The 17,281-nt window shown below is 36.0% G+C and overlaps 1 protein-coding gene across 7 annotated transcripts in view; it reads left to right on the top strand.

Moving 5' to 3' along the window:
• ncam1a (neural cell adhesion molecule 1a) overlaps positions 1–12,960 on the top strand; it is a 765,634-nt gene extending 752,674 nt beyond the window's left edge. For all 7 annotated transcript variants that reach the window (XM_051932379.1, XM_051932377.1, XM_051932380.1 and 4 more), the window contains one exon: positions 9,280–12,960. In XM_051932379.1, coding sequence (XP_051788339.1) covers positions 9,280–9,400 — 121 coding nt within the window. In that variant the 3' untranslated portion in view covers positions 9,401–12,960. The remainder of the gene's footprint in view (positions 1–9,279) is intronic.
• The last annotated feature ends 4,321 nt before the right edge of the window (positions 12,961–17,281 follow it).

Here is a 17,281-nt window from a genome sequence, read left to right as displayed (position 1 = left end):
CGATATTTTAAGTTGGTTCAACAGCAACCGATATGCAAAATTTCAAGAAAATCAGTTAACCTGTTTTTGTGTGATTTCCATATAAATAAGAGACAGGATGAGATTTGAGAGATGAAATGAAGTGCTTAATGTGCAAAATGGATAAATACCATCAAGCGAAGCTGAAAAATTCAAAATACAAAAAGGAGGGTATTATGATTTTGTTTTTATTGATAATAATGAAGGATATGAATATAAGGAGAGTTCTCAAATTTACAGTGCCCCTTCCCTGTGTGCTATTCTCATACCATCCCAAACTGCATAAAAAAGTGTTTTCCAATAAACTAGATAACAGTGATTGTAATTCTTTCTCAATCATTATAAAAAACATATAAATTAAAGTTGTTATATGTATTAAAATTTACATTATCGTAAAAAACGGATTATGCACAGCCTTTCTAAAAGGTTTAACCTCTCTAGGCTTGTTGCTGTTTTTAATCGTGTTTTGGTCATTTTTTAGGAGAAGCGTTTGGTCTTTTCTAAGATACACACAAACACACATTTAAACACAAATAGATGGAGGGACGGGGTACAGTGGTGCAGGATGCAGCATCCCAAGTTTGAATCCCAAGCCTAGTTGTTTTTTTGTGTGGAGTTGGCATATTCTCCCCTTTGCATCTGAGGATTTTTCACCAGTTACTCCAGAACATTTGTTTTTATCAAATTCAATTTAGACGATAAAATATAACCTAAAATTGACTCGTTATTCTTAATCCTAATTTTTTTTTCATAAAGACAAAAATGTGGTTTAAATAGATTGTCTCCACCTACAGGAACTGTTCATTGCTTAACAATTTTCTCATACTGAATCCATAATATTGGAGTCCATAAAAGAAGCAAAGTGTGTAAATATCAAGTGGATTGCAGCGAAAAAGACTATTTTGTACAAAAGTCTGATAATGAATTCAGTTTATTTAGAATAATGAAACTGTTACAGAACAAATAAAGATTCAGGAGTTCATTGAAACACAGATCACTGTAGATAATAATCTTCTGTACTTGTAGGTGTAGCTCCCTTTACAACAGCATTGCATTTAAAATATTTTATTAGCAAGTAATGGACAAGCAGAAGAGACAACACAAATTCCATTCAAACATAGTATGAAGAAAAAACAAATTTTCATATGTTCACTAGCAGTTCATAGGCACAATGGCTGCATTCTTACCAAACATCCAAACAAAAATATAGTTGAGTAAATTTCCACGCTACTTATAAGAAAGAAGGTAAAGGGCCAACACAACCTGGACTGTGGTTGCTGGATGAAAGGTATCATACACCTTTTTTCTTCCTAGTTTCACAAAATCCCTTTGTGCAGAGATATCACTGGCTGATTCATCACATATATGCTAGTAAGGGAATCCTTTCAAGTTTGAATATTGGGAGCCCAGTGGGAAACCCTCTTTCACTCGGTTTATATGCGTCACAAGCAGTTCTGTACATCAATCAAAACTGTCCCTCCTGGTGGTTACAATATGTTTCCACTCAGGGGGCTACTGAAGTGAATGTTTGGTGTTTGTCATAAAATCAAATGCTCATAAGGCATTTTTTTTAATTTATATTAGCTCATTTCTGCTATTTCTGTTTACTTGTAAGTTTTTTTTTTGACAATATAAAGCTAATTTCACAGAAGAAGTGTACAGAATACACTTTTTCTGAAAAATGTAATTCTGTTTGAACTGACGAGTCTCCTGATCAATTATCCAGCAAGCTAAACACCTTCAGGCAGTAAATCCCGGAACCACGAAGTGATGTTGAGAATGTTTAATCACATAAATGGTGCAAAACTATAAATACAAATGCAAACAAAACACTAATACGTACTTGTATAAGGATCGTGTACAAATGTAAAATAAGTACAGTATCATTTAATAACCAAGATCTTAATAGCCAAAAGCTCAGTAAATGTACAGTACATGTTAAAATATAACATTTACTTTAACATTCCCTGACTAAAGGTTGCTTAAAATAAAGGTATATGACTAGAAAAAAGGTGATAACTTACAGGGAATGCCTTCACAAGGGTTAACTAAGCAGGATGGCAAAGGATTGTTTGAGAAGAGAAACACACCGCGCTTACTGCTGCTGCTGCACTCACTTCCTACTTCCTGTGACACTGGCTCTCTGTTTCCCACAGCAGCAGCAGCAGCAGCAGCAGAAGGATTTTTATGTTAGAATTACAAGAGTTTGCCAAACAGTTACAACATAACTGGCGGTGGCAGAACAGTGTTAAAAGCTTTGATGTGAACTTAGATAGCAATGATTACATTCAGCATATTTAAAATAGAGCATTAGTGTTGTCAACATTTGTAGCTGCATTCCTTATTTGTGTGTCCATAGTGATGGATTCAGAAGACTGGAATTGTTCCAGTGGATTACCCTTTGGCAGTCGAAACAAGAATTATCTAGATTTGTGCGAATTATCTAGATTTGTGCGTGGTATGTTGTAAAAGTTACAAGTGTCCTTTGCAGTTTTCTCCAGTATTTCACACCGGTAAATCAGACTTCCGTTATAGAAATCTTGACAGAACATCCGTAAATCTCAACCCACAAAAAAGAGTATGCTAGATAAATACAACTCTAGATAAATACAAAAAGCTTCTTATCTCTGTATTTGTTGAGGGACCGATTATTGCATTCACTCCTAAAATCTCCAGCACACTCAAACCTTCCATTTCATATTTCATACTAAACCTGTTTAGGTTTTTGGCATCCCACAGCATTTTATTTCCCAGCAGCCCTTCCACAGCTAGAGGATCATTACAATAAGGATGAGTCTACATGGAGTGAATATATATAATATATATAATTCTGTGTGGTATTTTTGCACTGTGAGCCTACCTTATGATTTAAAGCTAACTTACAACAACAGCTTTAATTTGTCAGGGGATGGACTTGAAATTGTTGCATATTTATACTTTCTCATGCTGAGTGTATTATGTTCATTACTTGCAGAAAATTAGCTGCTGCTGTATTTCTAATCTAAATGGCTTTTTCCATGTATCCTGCATATGTTTCTTTTTTAGAGAAGTCATCGAATTGAACTGAATCCCCTGTCATGTTTATGTAACTATCCTGCTGTACAAGCCCATTCTTAGATAAGTTGACTTCTTCCACATGTAGCCTGTTAGAGTTTCTCATTTGTACCAAAGCTTGTTAAAGAGAACACACCCCTACAGCATTATACCAACTCTTCCAGTTTACAGTACATATTGATACCTAGGGCAGAGGTGATCCCTGGACTCTATGGGGTTTATCATATTATGATTGTTTCAACCAGAACCCAATGATAAATGAAACCTTATTTCAAGAATGGTTGTGCTCTTCAGCCCACTGCTACAGTAACCTTTTTTTCTCTTCTGAGAGATATTGTTCTACTCATTTAAGAGAACCCAGTGTGTCCCAAGAAATAACACCTCACACCATTAATGTGCATTGCCTACACTTTTCTAAGACTGATTTATAGGCTTGGGAGAGGTTTTGCAACCTGAATCAAGAGGAAGCTGGAAGTAGCAGATATTTTTCTTGTCAGATAATATCTAGTTTTTGAGTTCCACCGTACTTTCTAAATGCAAAAACTACTTTAGCACTACAGCTGCACTCATCTGTTAGTTTACTGATGAAATGTTTGAAAAATTCAGGTCCTGTCTGGTGCTCCGTTGTATTTGGTCTGTCTCTGATTACAAGACAACCATTATATGGATATTTTTTTGGGTTGCTTGTACTTGAAACACCTCTGACACTAGTGTATCAGTGAAGTTGTTCCTAAAACAGAAATGTCTCTGGCCCTCACACCCACTTAGACTTGTGCATCTCCTTATACATGCATCACTTGCTCCTATCCATCTATTTCAGATGTCTTTTTCTTCTGACAGTTTAATTGGCTATCAAACCCAATGTCTTACAAGGAAAAATATGTGTTCTGATATACTTCTGTTGGTACCGTTTTTATATTTAGCAGCTAACTGATTGGCTGTACCCAGTTTTTCCAGTGACTTTATTTACATAAGCTTAGTCTGCGTGCTTCCATGCCCAAAACTTGTGTAGTTTGACATCCCCAAAAACTCCGTCAGATCAGTCTGTGACTTAATCAGACAGGTTTGATTTTGTCTAAAGTAGGGGCAGGTGTGTGTATGTGCAAGAGCTGACAACCAGTGAGCTCTAACCCAGAAATACAATACATACAGCCATGAGGAATATGAATTACAGGTGTGTTTGACTATGCAACGAGAAAAAGTAGTTTGCCTGTCTGATGTGAATAGAAAAAGGAACATGAAGGAATCTAAACTGCAAACTGAATTTGACATTTGCATACCTAGAAAGCCTTCACAAAATCACCATCTGGCTGTATGTTAACTGGCTGTCTGCATTCAGCGAGCTCATAATACTTCGGAATTTTCAAACTGTGCTGGAAAGTTATCATGTAATTTGACACCCCCTCTAATTCCTAGGCATGTAATTCTCAAGGTGGCAAATCAGCAAATACAGTCAAGTCTGACATCTCCTCCAACTATAAGATATGTAATATGCCACCAGCTTTACACTGTCATTCCCCATACCCCTGTGTTTTGGTTCCTTAACAGTCATGCTAGCCGATCAGATGCCCATTAAAATACTCCATTCCAAAGCACTTAAATCTTAATTAATTAATTAATTAATGTTGTTCCTTAAAATTGCACATACTTTCCAGCTTTAAAGTACATAGTCTCTTTAAATATATTAAGAAAAAATATTAGATACTGTATAATTAATAGCAGTGCAAGTGAATCAAGAGTAAACATATGTATAAAAGGGATAGGAAACTCACATGGCCAGAAAGGAAAGCAAACTTTGTGTTAACATTACAAGGAAACATTTCACATAGTCACTTGAGTCTGGGATCGGGTCCCCATTGCCATTCCTCAGGCAACCCTGAGCGCCATGCTAACCACACTCGTCTCTCACCACTCACACTCGGCCTTATGGAAAGAATTTACCAACAGGCCACTCCTACTTCTGCGATGATCGCACAGTAGAAGTACCCCTTCTCCAAACCCTGGCTACTTATTGCACTGAGGCTCCAATCCCGACCATCTGCCTTCGCTCTGCTGCATAGGCTCTGGCTCTCCAGTCTCTCTTTTTAGTACTCTCGCTTCTTTCAACTTTGCATTCATCACTCTTGCTACCCAATCTATTATCTCCTTTCCTCCGATCTGCTTTTCTTCTCTCCCTCTAGCACTTGCGCTTCCTTTAAAATGGGGTGTGGCTCAGCTGCGGCAATCAGCAGCTCCCAGTGCCAATTTGGGTCACGGACAATCTTGCACGTGTGCAGTAAGTGCAGGGCCATCCACTCCCGCATTACGCACAGGAAACGCTCTCTACACTACCGCTCCCCATCTGAGACATGAGTGTGGCAATTAATTCATTATTTAAAACACGCTAACCAGCCGCGGACCTCACTTTACCACATGCCCTTCACAGATACTGTGATCATTAACCTTAATTTATATTTTGTGAAGCATTTTGGGTGGATTTCTACAATCTGCACATCAAACTCAAGGACTACAGTTTTTACGTAAGTTTTTGATTTCAGTGTATATTGACAAAGTTTGATATTTTTGCCATTATGCTGTGATGCCATTTTTGTTGCTCTATGGGCACTGTTACATTAGGACATAAGGACATTAATAGGATGTTGGCTGTTTGTAACATCATCATAGCAATACTTTTAAAGGTTGTGTGGGACATTCCCTGAGTGACCAAGTTTGCAGACAGATCTTGTGTTTGAACTTCTAAAAAAAAATTTCATATGTACTTGTTTTTGAATATTTGTTTGTGTCTCTAATTCCTGTTTTCTGTTTAACATTCTCACTTTGTCGGTAGGATTAACTAACGGTTTTGTCCTTGGCTTGCTTATTGATTTTGTGTATCTCCCAATTTTTAATCGAAACATCACTGTCTCTCACCAAGTCAGTATGACAGACATACAGCACAAAAAACATTTGTTCACCCTGATCTCTGACAGTTTTAGATTTCTTTCATTTTAGATCATTTGAACTGAATGATTTTTGGTTGCTTTGGAATTTCACTACAAATTTGTATACCTCTGCTACTCAGTTAAAATGATGAAACATCTAACAGCCAGAAAAACCTTTTCTTTGGCCTACAAGATTGTGGCAGTCATATCATCCATTTAATTATCCACAGCAATATAAGGTGTATAATAGAAAATTATTTGCTGATAAATAAAATGTCAACCGGGAGACTATATTTTTTTTCATATTCTTTCAAAACCTTAGCACACTGGTAAAGCTAGCAATTGCAAATAACTCTAGTGCAGTCTTTTAGTGAGTTGGCTAATGACATCTCGTCTTACTGTTTGCCTTTGTTATTCGTCTTTCTTTCAGAAAGCTCTTCCTTTGGGAGTGCAGTAATTTTGATTCCTACTTTGTTGATGTTGTTGCCAAAAGAGAATATAAGACTTTGTTCAGTTCCTTTTAGCATTAACTGCTCATGGGAAATAAAATGAATTACAAAATCCTGTTGAGTTGAAATAATTTCAAGTAATTGCATGAATAGTTATCCAATTTGTTTCTTTCTTATACAGGTATATTATAATTACATTTTTGGAATTTATTTTGTTTTACTCTTTCCTAGTAATGCAATCTGTTACATACAGTAGTAATAATAGTAATGTTATACTGTATACAGTGTAGTTATAATGCAAATGTCCATTTTACTTAATATCTTGGTTCTCTGCCAGTAGATAATACTTTCATATATTGAGCCTTTGCTGATTTGTCGGTGACAGTATGTATTTTTTTCATGCTTACATTATAAGAGATACAAAATCCACTAAAGCACCCTATCAGAAAATAGAATATAAAGCCATTCAGATATGCCATGTTTGATATTCACATAGATCAGAGAAATTTTTAGGACAAGTGGTTCTCAATTTCCACAGATATGAATTCTATCTATCTATCTATCTATCTATCTATCTATCTATCTATCTATCTATCTATCTATCTATCTATCTATCTATCTATCTATCTATCTATCTATCTATCTATCTATCTATCTAAACACGCTGTTAAATTCCACAGATTTTTATTTTCTACTAAATTTCAATTGCTTTTCATATGTAATACTAGCAAACATGATCATTTTAAGTTTATATAGCTTACATTAGATGTATAAACTTGAATGTTTTACATATGAACAAAGCAAACCAGCTTTGATACAGATGAATAGATAGTAGTCATCACTAAAGCTGAAAAATAGTACTGCATAAATAAAAACAGTACTGCTCAATGTGAAGTATCTCTTAGTAAAGACATTATGTCTCTGCTGAGGGATACGTTGTCACTTAGCAGTGGAAATTTCATGCCATCATTACACCTTTTCGAACTTCGAGGTACTGTGTCATTATAAAAAAAAACATACAATGTTTAAGCATAAGGTCAACAAACTAATTTTAGTTGAAATTATTTGTGTGCTATAAATTAAAGTACGTTTATATTGCTTAGCTGTCATTATATTAATAGGTTTAAAGTGGGTTTTTTTGTAAAATAAGTAATAAAGCATATGCATTTTTTCTGATTTTTCATACACACAAAATCAGGTTATGAACATAGGCAGGAATTTAACTATACTCAATTAATAATTGTTCTGTGCAAAGAGGTGCACTGAAACTGCAATTATTAAGAAAATTATTTTAGGTGGTATATAAAAGCTTTAAATATCCTATATTTGTTGGTTATTAGACATATGATTAATTAACAGTACTGAATTTTGAAAACAAATTTCACATTTGCTGCTGAGAGAGAGATGGCAAAGCTAGTTCATGTCACCTTAAAATAAAGTGTATGCATTAAGTGATTAATTCATGAGAGGCCACTTTATTAAGCATGCACTTTTCAGTTTCAGACAGTTCATTCTCCATATACCCTCAGAAAAGACTGAAGTCAGCTTGGCACAGATTAAGCAAGTTGGTGAAAGTGCAAAGCATGAAAGCTGACTCACATCAGCTCTTATAATTTCTGTTGTTTTTGTAAATTAACTTGTGATTGATCTTTACTCTAAATAGCTAATTGTATTTCATTCAACAAATGTTTAAATAAAAATGATATCTGGTCACTGAGGGCCAATGCATTAAAATAAATAAACTGGACTTGTTGGCAATAACCATTTGCAGAAGGGAACTCATTCTGCTGCCATAAAAGGATTTGCCTAATCAGCAGCAATGTGCGGATATTCTGTGGGATTAAAATATTGTTCTACTCATTTCAGAGAACCCAGTGTGTCCCAAGAAATAACACCTCACACCATTAATGTGCATTGCCTACAAAAGCCTACACTTTTCTAAGACTGATTTATAGGCTTGGGAGAGGTTTTGCAACCTGAATCAAGAGGAAGCTGGAAGTAGCAGATATTTTTCTTGTCAGATGATATCTATTTTTTGAGTTGCACCGTACTTTCTAAATGCAAAAACTACTTTAGCGCCACAGCTACACTCATCTGTTAGTTTACTGATGAAATGTTTGAACAATTCAGGTCCTGTCTGGTGCTCCGTTGTATTTGGTCTGTCTCTGATTACAAGACAACCATTATATGGATATTTTTTTGGGTTGCTTGTACTTGAAACACCTCTGACACTAGTGTATCAGTGAGGTTGTTCCTAAAACAGAAATGTCTCTGGCCCTCACACCCACTTAGACTTGTGCATCTCCTTATACATGCATCACTTGCTCCTATCCATCTACTTCAGATGTCTTTTTCTTCTCAGATGATGCTGTCATTGAGTGAGCAGTCAATTACCTTTGAAGGGCAGGTGCATCTAATCAGGTGGCCACTTGGTCTGTATTGCAGTTCTTAGTTATGATACAGTTAATGGGGGATGGATGTGGCTTTAAAAATAATGCTTTTTTTTGTTAATATTTAAAGGCTTTCCCACGTGTTTTTCAAAAATTTTTAAAGATAAATTTGCTAGCTGTTTCCATGTGCAAAACTATGGCAAAAAGACCTTTGTTGTGTTTATGTGTGTGTATGTAGATATATAGACACATATACTTACTGAGCACACTCTCTCCCTATACTGTATATCTGTGTATGTATAGACATGATTTCTGTATTAGACATATTTTTAAATGTATAACTATTGATACTTAAGTTTCATTATGAATTCAGAATAATATTTATTCCATGCATTTTCTGAACAATGTGATGATATTTCTTATCATTTGATCATTTCTTGCATACAGGAAAATTCCAATAGAGGATAAAACCAAACCAGAAGAAGTGGAGAATAAGAAACCCCCAACGGAAGTGAAAACTGTCCCCAATGAAGCCACACAAACAAACGCAAATGAGAGCAAAGCATGATCAGATGTCTAGGAGTACAATATAAAATGAAGACCTGCAGAATTTCTCACAAGCATATACAAAAATATATATAAAAAAAGGTTTCTTTCTTCAGTGTCTTTTATTATTTTTCACAAAAAGAAGAAACATGTTCTCCTGTTTGTAGATTTGTAGAAGGGAATCTGATTTTGTGCACTTGCATTTTTTTTTTATTTTATTTGATTTGTAGCATTTTCAAAACAAGTTTAAAAAACATAATCCACTCTAAACAGGTATGACAAGTGATACAAGATGATAAGGAAATCTGTGTGGTCTTAGCTGAGGAAGGAAGGGAAGTAGATCACTATGGTTACTGAAAACAAAATCTCACTTTTGGCTTGATCCATGGAAATACAGCTTTACAATGAACAATATTTGTACATTGTTCATAGAGACTGCCACATTCTACCTGTGCTTTAGTCCAATACTTTTCTATTATTAAAATGAAGGAAAAAATATGATATCTATAGATATATATATATATATATATATATATATAGATATAGATATATATATATATATAGATATATATATATATATATACATATATAGATATGGAGAATGCATTATTAAACGTTCATTCCTCCTGACAAGAAGCTGAAGAAATTCATTATGTCATGCATATATATGTATATATAAATATATATATATATATATATATATGTTTGTGTGTGTGTGTGTGTGTATATATATATATATATATATATATAGTGTATGTATATGTATACAGTATATATATATGTATACAGTATATGTATCTATACACATACAGTACATATAATGTATAAATTTACAGTATTTAGTCTTGTATACAGATTGTTTTGCCAATTTTTTTTTCAGTGTTTGTGGGTTCAAAAGGCATATTTGTTTAATTTTTTTGTTGCATTTTCAAGGGATGTGTAAACGTAAATGCCTTTTTATTTTATTTTTTTTTAATTTGGGGGTAATCAGACATTAGAACGTTAGCATGCTTGCTTTGCAATTTATTATTTTTTAATGTTTACATTTGTTTCAATGATCCAATTTATAAACACCATATTTGGTCTTATTATACAAATACGATATTACAAAAAAATCTGTTATCATTTTTTGAAATCTTGATAAGCAGTTGGAAATGCCTTTTTTGCCCAATGAACATCTTTTCCTTTAATTTTTGAAATGCCATTCATCTCCAAACGAGTCGGTGATTTGTATCGGCAGGGGGCTGGTCAGTGGGAGGGATTTGTAAAGTCAACTCCACCCGACTTTTTCCCAAGTAACCTTGAATAGATTCTGCGGGCAAGTGCAGCTGCTCCTAAGAGGTGATATCTACTGTTAGATGATCAATAATGCTTTGTTTGTATGGCGCCTTTTTATTGTAAGCACTCCTGTGAAGGGTTTTATAAAAGAATTAAGAACATGAAGGAGAAAAGTGCTCAAGAACAGTAACACAACTTACATGTAGCGATTCACTACATCCTGTGGTTTCAGCTAAAAAAAAGCAAAGATTTGACAATTCTTCCTCCTTTGTTTACATTACACCTGGGCTTCATGGTTAGATGGTGTAATTAAATTATGAGTTCATCAGATGAGTGGTTTCCTCTTTGTTTACAATGTACATTAAAAAACGCCATTAGAGTCTTAGCTTTGAGAGGGGGACCCTGAAACTGACTGAATAGTTAACTGTAGAGCTCTACAAATAGCTTGAATTTAGCGTTCTGTACAGTAAATATATAGTATGTATACATATATATATAGTATGTATACATATATATATAGATAGATAGATACACATACATAAACACAAACACACACACACACGTAGGGGCATGTTAATAAGGATTTATCGCCATTGTTTCATTAATAACCCCCTTGATCCACACACTAATAGAGTGCAGAGCTTTTAGGTAGATACATTCAGCCACATTCAGCACAGAGTTAGGAGGACAGTGGGGAGCTGAAAGCAAATATCATTGACCAGCCCTTCTGTTTTATTTTATTATTTTTGTGTAGTATACTTCTGGTATTTTTTTTTTTCATTTTGTTTCTTTCATTCTCTAGACTGCAAGCTTGTGCACTGTGAATGCGTGAATATTCTAGTGTGAATAAAATGTGTTCTTTGTCATAGTATTTAAAAAATAAAGCAGCATAGTTTGGTTGTGAACGGTTTAGCAGCTAGTACAGAAAATTTAAAAAAAAAGTTTGCAAAAAAAAAAAAAAATAAAGACCACAGCAACCTGTCAACATTCAAAAGAAAGAAATGAAACAAGGTGAGAAAAACAAAGACTACAATTGCCTTCAAATATATTTAAAAAGTGATGGCATGCGCTCCAGATACTTTGATGTTCGCCTATAATGCAGAGACACACTGTTGGAGGAGGACTACAGCCTTGACGTGTAAAGGGCCTTTTTTCCGTTGTGTATGCGTGCGTGCAGTCTCGGTAAAGAGAACCGATGGTGTCGCTAGTTTGTAAGTTCAAACTGTGAAATTACTGGTCTTGTCATTTTGCTAAATGTGTTTTTGCATACACTAGGCTCTGGGGATGAAAATGGAGGTCAGCAGCTAGGTGTGAATGACCTTTAAGGGCTTGGTAAAACAACAACATCGAAAAATCCTTTACTTTGGCAACAGCTTGCATGATGGTTTATATGTCAGCCACTTTTTCTTATTTGTATAATGTCCTATTCCCTAAAACTCGATAACAGTTGTGCAACAGTATTTACATTATGTGTGCACTTATCCATGACTCTGGGCGTCTCTTCAGTTGGTTTAATTTGCTAAATTCCTCCTCAGCCCAGCCACCCCTCATAAAAGTAAAAGCACATAGAAGCTCATCTTATTCACCAGAGACGGCTCATATTGTGAGAGTAACAATTGTTTGCTTTGGTTTGACGTACATTGATGATATTTCTAAGATGTGTCCATACATGAGTGTATGTGCATGGAACACAAAGGATCCACACAGGGAAGGCTTTTGAAATGGTTGAATCTATGCTTTGGCAGCGTGGGGTTGGGTGTTAACAACATTTCTTTATTTATGCACATATGTCTATTTGTTCTAAACAACTTCTAGCCTTATTATAATCCCACTGGGTTTATGTAGAAATAAGAGTTGCTGATTGTTTCTGTGTCGTCTTCTTTTTAACTGCCATTACAGCGGGACCAACTTTCTTGTAAGTTTACACAAGCCTTTGAACCAATCATATTGTGCCATGCAGCAATCTGCTTATTCAGCAAATAACAGCAAATGGAACTGTAAAAAGCCAAATTAGTTGCACCAACTTTCTATAAAGGGAAAAAAAAAATTATAAAATTAGAGAAGATGGGGACTAGTCCCTTTCTACGGATTGTGTCAAGTTGTCTAGAAACCTCCATTGTCATCCCTACCCAACATCCCCTGCTTTCGGGGCCTTCTCTCTTGTATACAACTTTTTACTGAGTAAAACATTGGTACCACCTTTCTTTCCACTGTCACTGGTGTAAATACTGAGTACTAACGGAGAGGTTTTGACTTTGCATTCTGTCGGAATACTTGTGTTCAATAAAAGTTACAAAATGAAAAGCATCTGATTTCTCCATTTCTTCGTGTTCTGGTATCTTTGGTGGAATTGTGTGAAGAGTCGAACTTTGATCTTCTGCCTTCTTCTAGGTCTTAAAGCACTCATATGTCAGTGAAGTTGGAAACAAAGTCAACTTGTGTCCATACTACAACCAAGTGTAGCAAGACCAAGTGAATGTCATCCATATTAATGTCAGGGGCCTCTTCTGGTTGTAGCAAGCCTGTCTGGTGCCTGATATCCTTAGAAAACATTAGAAATGTACTTTGTTATCAACGTACATTTCTGGGAAATAGCTAGCATCCATTATGAATTACATTTGTATGACTTTTCACAATGCAGCCCTTTACAGGTAGATCAGGAATCTCATTAGGACAAAACATGAAAGTAAAATAATGCTAACCTTTGCAGGAAAATGTTTTATACAGCAGGCCTTCAGTCCAGCTCCTCATCATATTTCTTTTGATGTTCTCCCAAGTTCATCACAAGCATGTTATCTGAAGACGTGCTTTTGCTTCCCAAAAGGCCCATCCACATGAAGATGAAGGTTCCAGAAAGAACCTCTATTTTGTTTAGATCTATAACAGGCTCCATATAGTAAATACCCATAAATAGATAGCAACAGATTTGTGAAATTCCAATGGCTCCTGATTTTAAAAATGCTCTTGCTGCATACAGTAACACAGGCTAACTCCAGGATTTCTTACTTTGTCAGTGTCCTGCTAGACAGCCTAACAAGCATTGAATAATTTGGGTTATTTTCTACATATTAGGAAGTTTTTCAAAGCACAAATAACCAGCTTCATATGCAAAGAACCCTTCCCAGAATGTAATGGTGCTTTGTCAAGCAATGGAGCTACAAGGGACCACACAGCCCAGTAAAGAACCAGAGTGTGGCCATTGAAGAATAATATGTGCTATGATTTGATTTATTTAATGCTCTTCTTGGTTGGTCCTTGTCTTGTTTCCAGTGCTGCTGTGATAGCTTGTCGCACACTGTGACCCTCAAAGTTGGATGAAATGGGTTCATCATACTGGTGGCTAACTGACTAAAATGCCATTAAGTGAGAAATGGTAATGTACAGTGTCTTTGGAAGTTTGACATTTTATTGTTATACAAGACTGAATCACTGGGGATTTACTCTTTAATGTCAAGGTGAAAACAGATCTGTGTAAAGTGGTCTAAATTAACTACAAAAATAAAACACAAACTAATCTATACCATAAATATTCACCCCCTTCAAGTGATGGTTTTCTAGGTGCACCTTTGGCAGCCATGAAAGCCTTAAGTCCATGTGCCCAGCTCTCTTGTGTGCATTTATGGCAGTTCTGGCCCATCCATATGCAATATTTTGCAGAAACGTCTATAGGAAAATGTCACTGCTCAAAGGTTGATGTTTGATGGCTCATGAGACTTAAAAGAGATTATCATTTATGTTTCATTTAAGAATCAACATTGTCATGCATGTTTCTCCTAAAATTCCTTAGGAAAATAAAAATGGGACAAGATATACAATTGAGGTAAATGGAGTCCAAATTGACAATTTGGTTTGAAACACATGGTATCATTTGTGAGATCTCTTTATAGTTGTGTTTTAATCTCTTTCAGGACTTTCATCACAGTGACTTCAAGTTATATAACAATAAAATGTGAAAACATCCAGGGCAGTGAATACTTTTTTCAGCACTGTACAGAAATGTAAAAAAATCTTTAGTACTTGACACTGGTGTGGCTGCTTCTCTTTAGCACTCAGTGTCTGCACTGATTGTTAGTCCTTTTCAGTATATGGATACCACTAAGGGAGCAGATGCCACAGAAAAAATCAGGAGAGGTCTCCCCTAGACTTTCTCATATACTCAGATATGGGGATGGATATTTAAGGAGTAAACTGCAAGACAATGATTATATTTTTATATTATGTACATTAAAGATCAATCAACAACAAATCAAATTAATAATATATTGAACAATTATTATTAAAGTAAAGTTGAATAAATCAGACTCTGCAGTTGCATGAATAAAAAAGTACCACTTCTGGAGAGAGGAAATAGCTCAAAAGTTGACAGAAATCTATGTATTGTACCTAATACTTGTATACAAAATTTGGTTAACCTAACTGAAAGTATACACACAAACACACACACAGATAGACACACAGACAGAATTCCAAAAATGGTAATTTCAGACTCGGGGAGGTCTAAAACATTGAGATTCATCAAAATCAGAATTTTTGGACGATTTCAATACTTTCCTTATACTTCATTTACGACAAAGTAAAAAGTGAACTAAAATAATAAGTATATATAAAGTGTGACAAAGGCGCTATACGAGTGCTCAGCCTGACACAGACAGACACAGGAAGAACACTTATAAAACAAATAAATGTTTTTATTACTTTTTCTTTGCCTGTGGGCGATGCCTTCCCCGTTCCCACAGGCACAACACAGTCCCACAAACACGGCACAAACACAATACTTTTCTCTTCTTTGTCTTCTCCACTCCTCTCCGGCAAGCTTTGTCTCCCTCCTCCCGACTCTGGCTCCCGGAGTGGTGGCTGCTGGCTCCTTTTACAGCCCACCCGGAAGTGCACCAGGTGTTTGATGACCCATTTCCGGCTGCACTTCCAGGTGTGGCAGAAGAACCGCCCACATGGGCTCAGGGACCACTGCAGTGCCCACCCTGATGGTGGTCACGGACCCCAAAAGTCTTTAATTCCAAAATCTCATGCCCGTGGCCCCACTGCAACCCAGGGAGGCTGCCATCTAGCATTCCAGGGGAGGTACTGTCCTGACCAGACTTGTTCCCCCAGCCGATAGAATAAAGAGGCGTCCCAGCCAGACAAGAATCCTGCCCATCTGTAACAAAAGCTATGGCTAACAAAAATCTGAATTTCTTCTAAATATAAGTATGATACTAGTGCTCTTTTCTGAATTAAAATAAGAGAAGAAAAAATGCCAGTGAATTAAATAATTTGCTCCATTAGATGTAGGAGTGACTGACTGACTTATAAACCTGGCTGAGACCCCAGACCTCAGACTGCACACCACGAGTCTGAAGCAGTCAGGTTTGTGGCAGCACCATGAGACAGACAAAGGGTTCACTTCAGTTCAGTTTCAGTTCAGCATTGCACTCTTCGATAAGTGTAGACTCAGACTTCAGGAACATGTTTACAGTTTACAAACTCACACAACCTTTGCTTAAACTCAGAGAAAAGCAACACAATTTCAAATTGATTAATACAAATTGACCCAAATAAGATTTGCCCATTAAAGAAAGTAAAAACTCCAGTCAGAAGCATCCCTGGAGAAAATACACTGGAGACCTCAGCCAACTGCTCACCCACCACCTCCTGGGCGTTCTACAGTATTATATACGATCATGCTGGCCATGATCACAAAACACATTTCATTCTTGGATTCCAAACCTTTCGGAATCTCTGGTCTTTTCCTTGGGGAAAACAGCAGCTTGGTAGTGTAACAGTGGAAAGAAACTGCCACAGCAGGATACAGAGAAGTGAAACAAAATGCACGAGGGTCAGCAGCAAGTCATAATTATTGTCATGTTTACTGTATATTGAAGGCTAAAGATATAAGCAGTGAATTCAAAGAAGTAACAGTTGATTCTTATCCATTAGAGAATGGTTAGAAACCCATATCTAAGCTATTTGAAATCATTGGGAGAATTATACAGAAAAGGAAAACCTTTAAAAGCAATTGACAATCTTCTTAGGAGTCCCAGCAGAACCACCTATCATTCAAATTGTGTGATGTTCTGTAAATTCTTGAAGCTATACCCAAGTATTTACAGGGGTCTATCAACATGGTAAATGTTACGGTTCATGACTCCATCCTCAGAAGAAGGTTGAGTAAGTATGGCTTTCACGGCAGTAAAAAGAACAGCATGGATACAAAGTTACATCTGATTAAACCACAAGACTTCTGGAACACTACAGAGATAAGAATTAAAGAGGGTCATTTAGTTGATATAATCAGTGTCATGTTTGGCGAAAGGCAAACTGCATATTCCTTTAAGAACCTCAAAACAACCACCAATTACTGTGATTAGTGGATGGTGATTTGGTTTTGTTTTGTAGCCACTCAAACTACATAGTTGGGTAGAACTGAGCCGACTGTGACTTCCATGTAAGAACACATTATTAGAGATCAGAAGGTGGGGCCATCTGTCTGACAGACTGGATCTTGTAATATGAGAATAATCCTAAACATATTAACACATCTATCAATGAGTGCCCGAAAAAGAAAAATTTTGGAATGGCAAAGTCAAAAATCCCAACCTCAGACCCCACCCAAGACTGTTTAAGTGGC

This window comes from Erpetoichthys calabaricus, chromosome 9, assembly GCF_900747795.2.
Source record: "Erpetoichthys calabaricus chromosome 9, fErpCal1.3, whole genome shotgun sequence".
In the NCBI taxonomy this organism is placed as follows: domain Eukaryota; kingdom Metazoa; phylum Chordata; class Cladistia; order Polypteriformes; family Polypteridae; genus Erpetoichthys; species Erpetoichthys calabaricus.
Note: the sequence above shows the minus strand (reverse complement) of the source record. Positions and strands in the feature narration are given on the sequence as shown.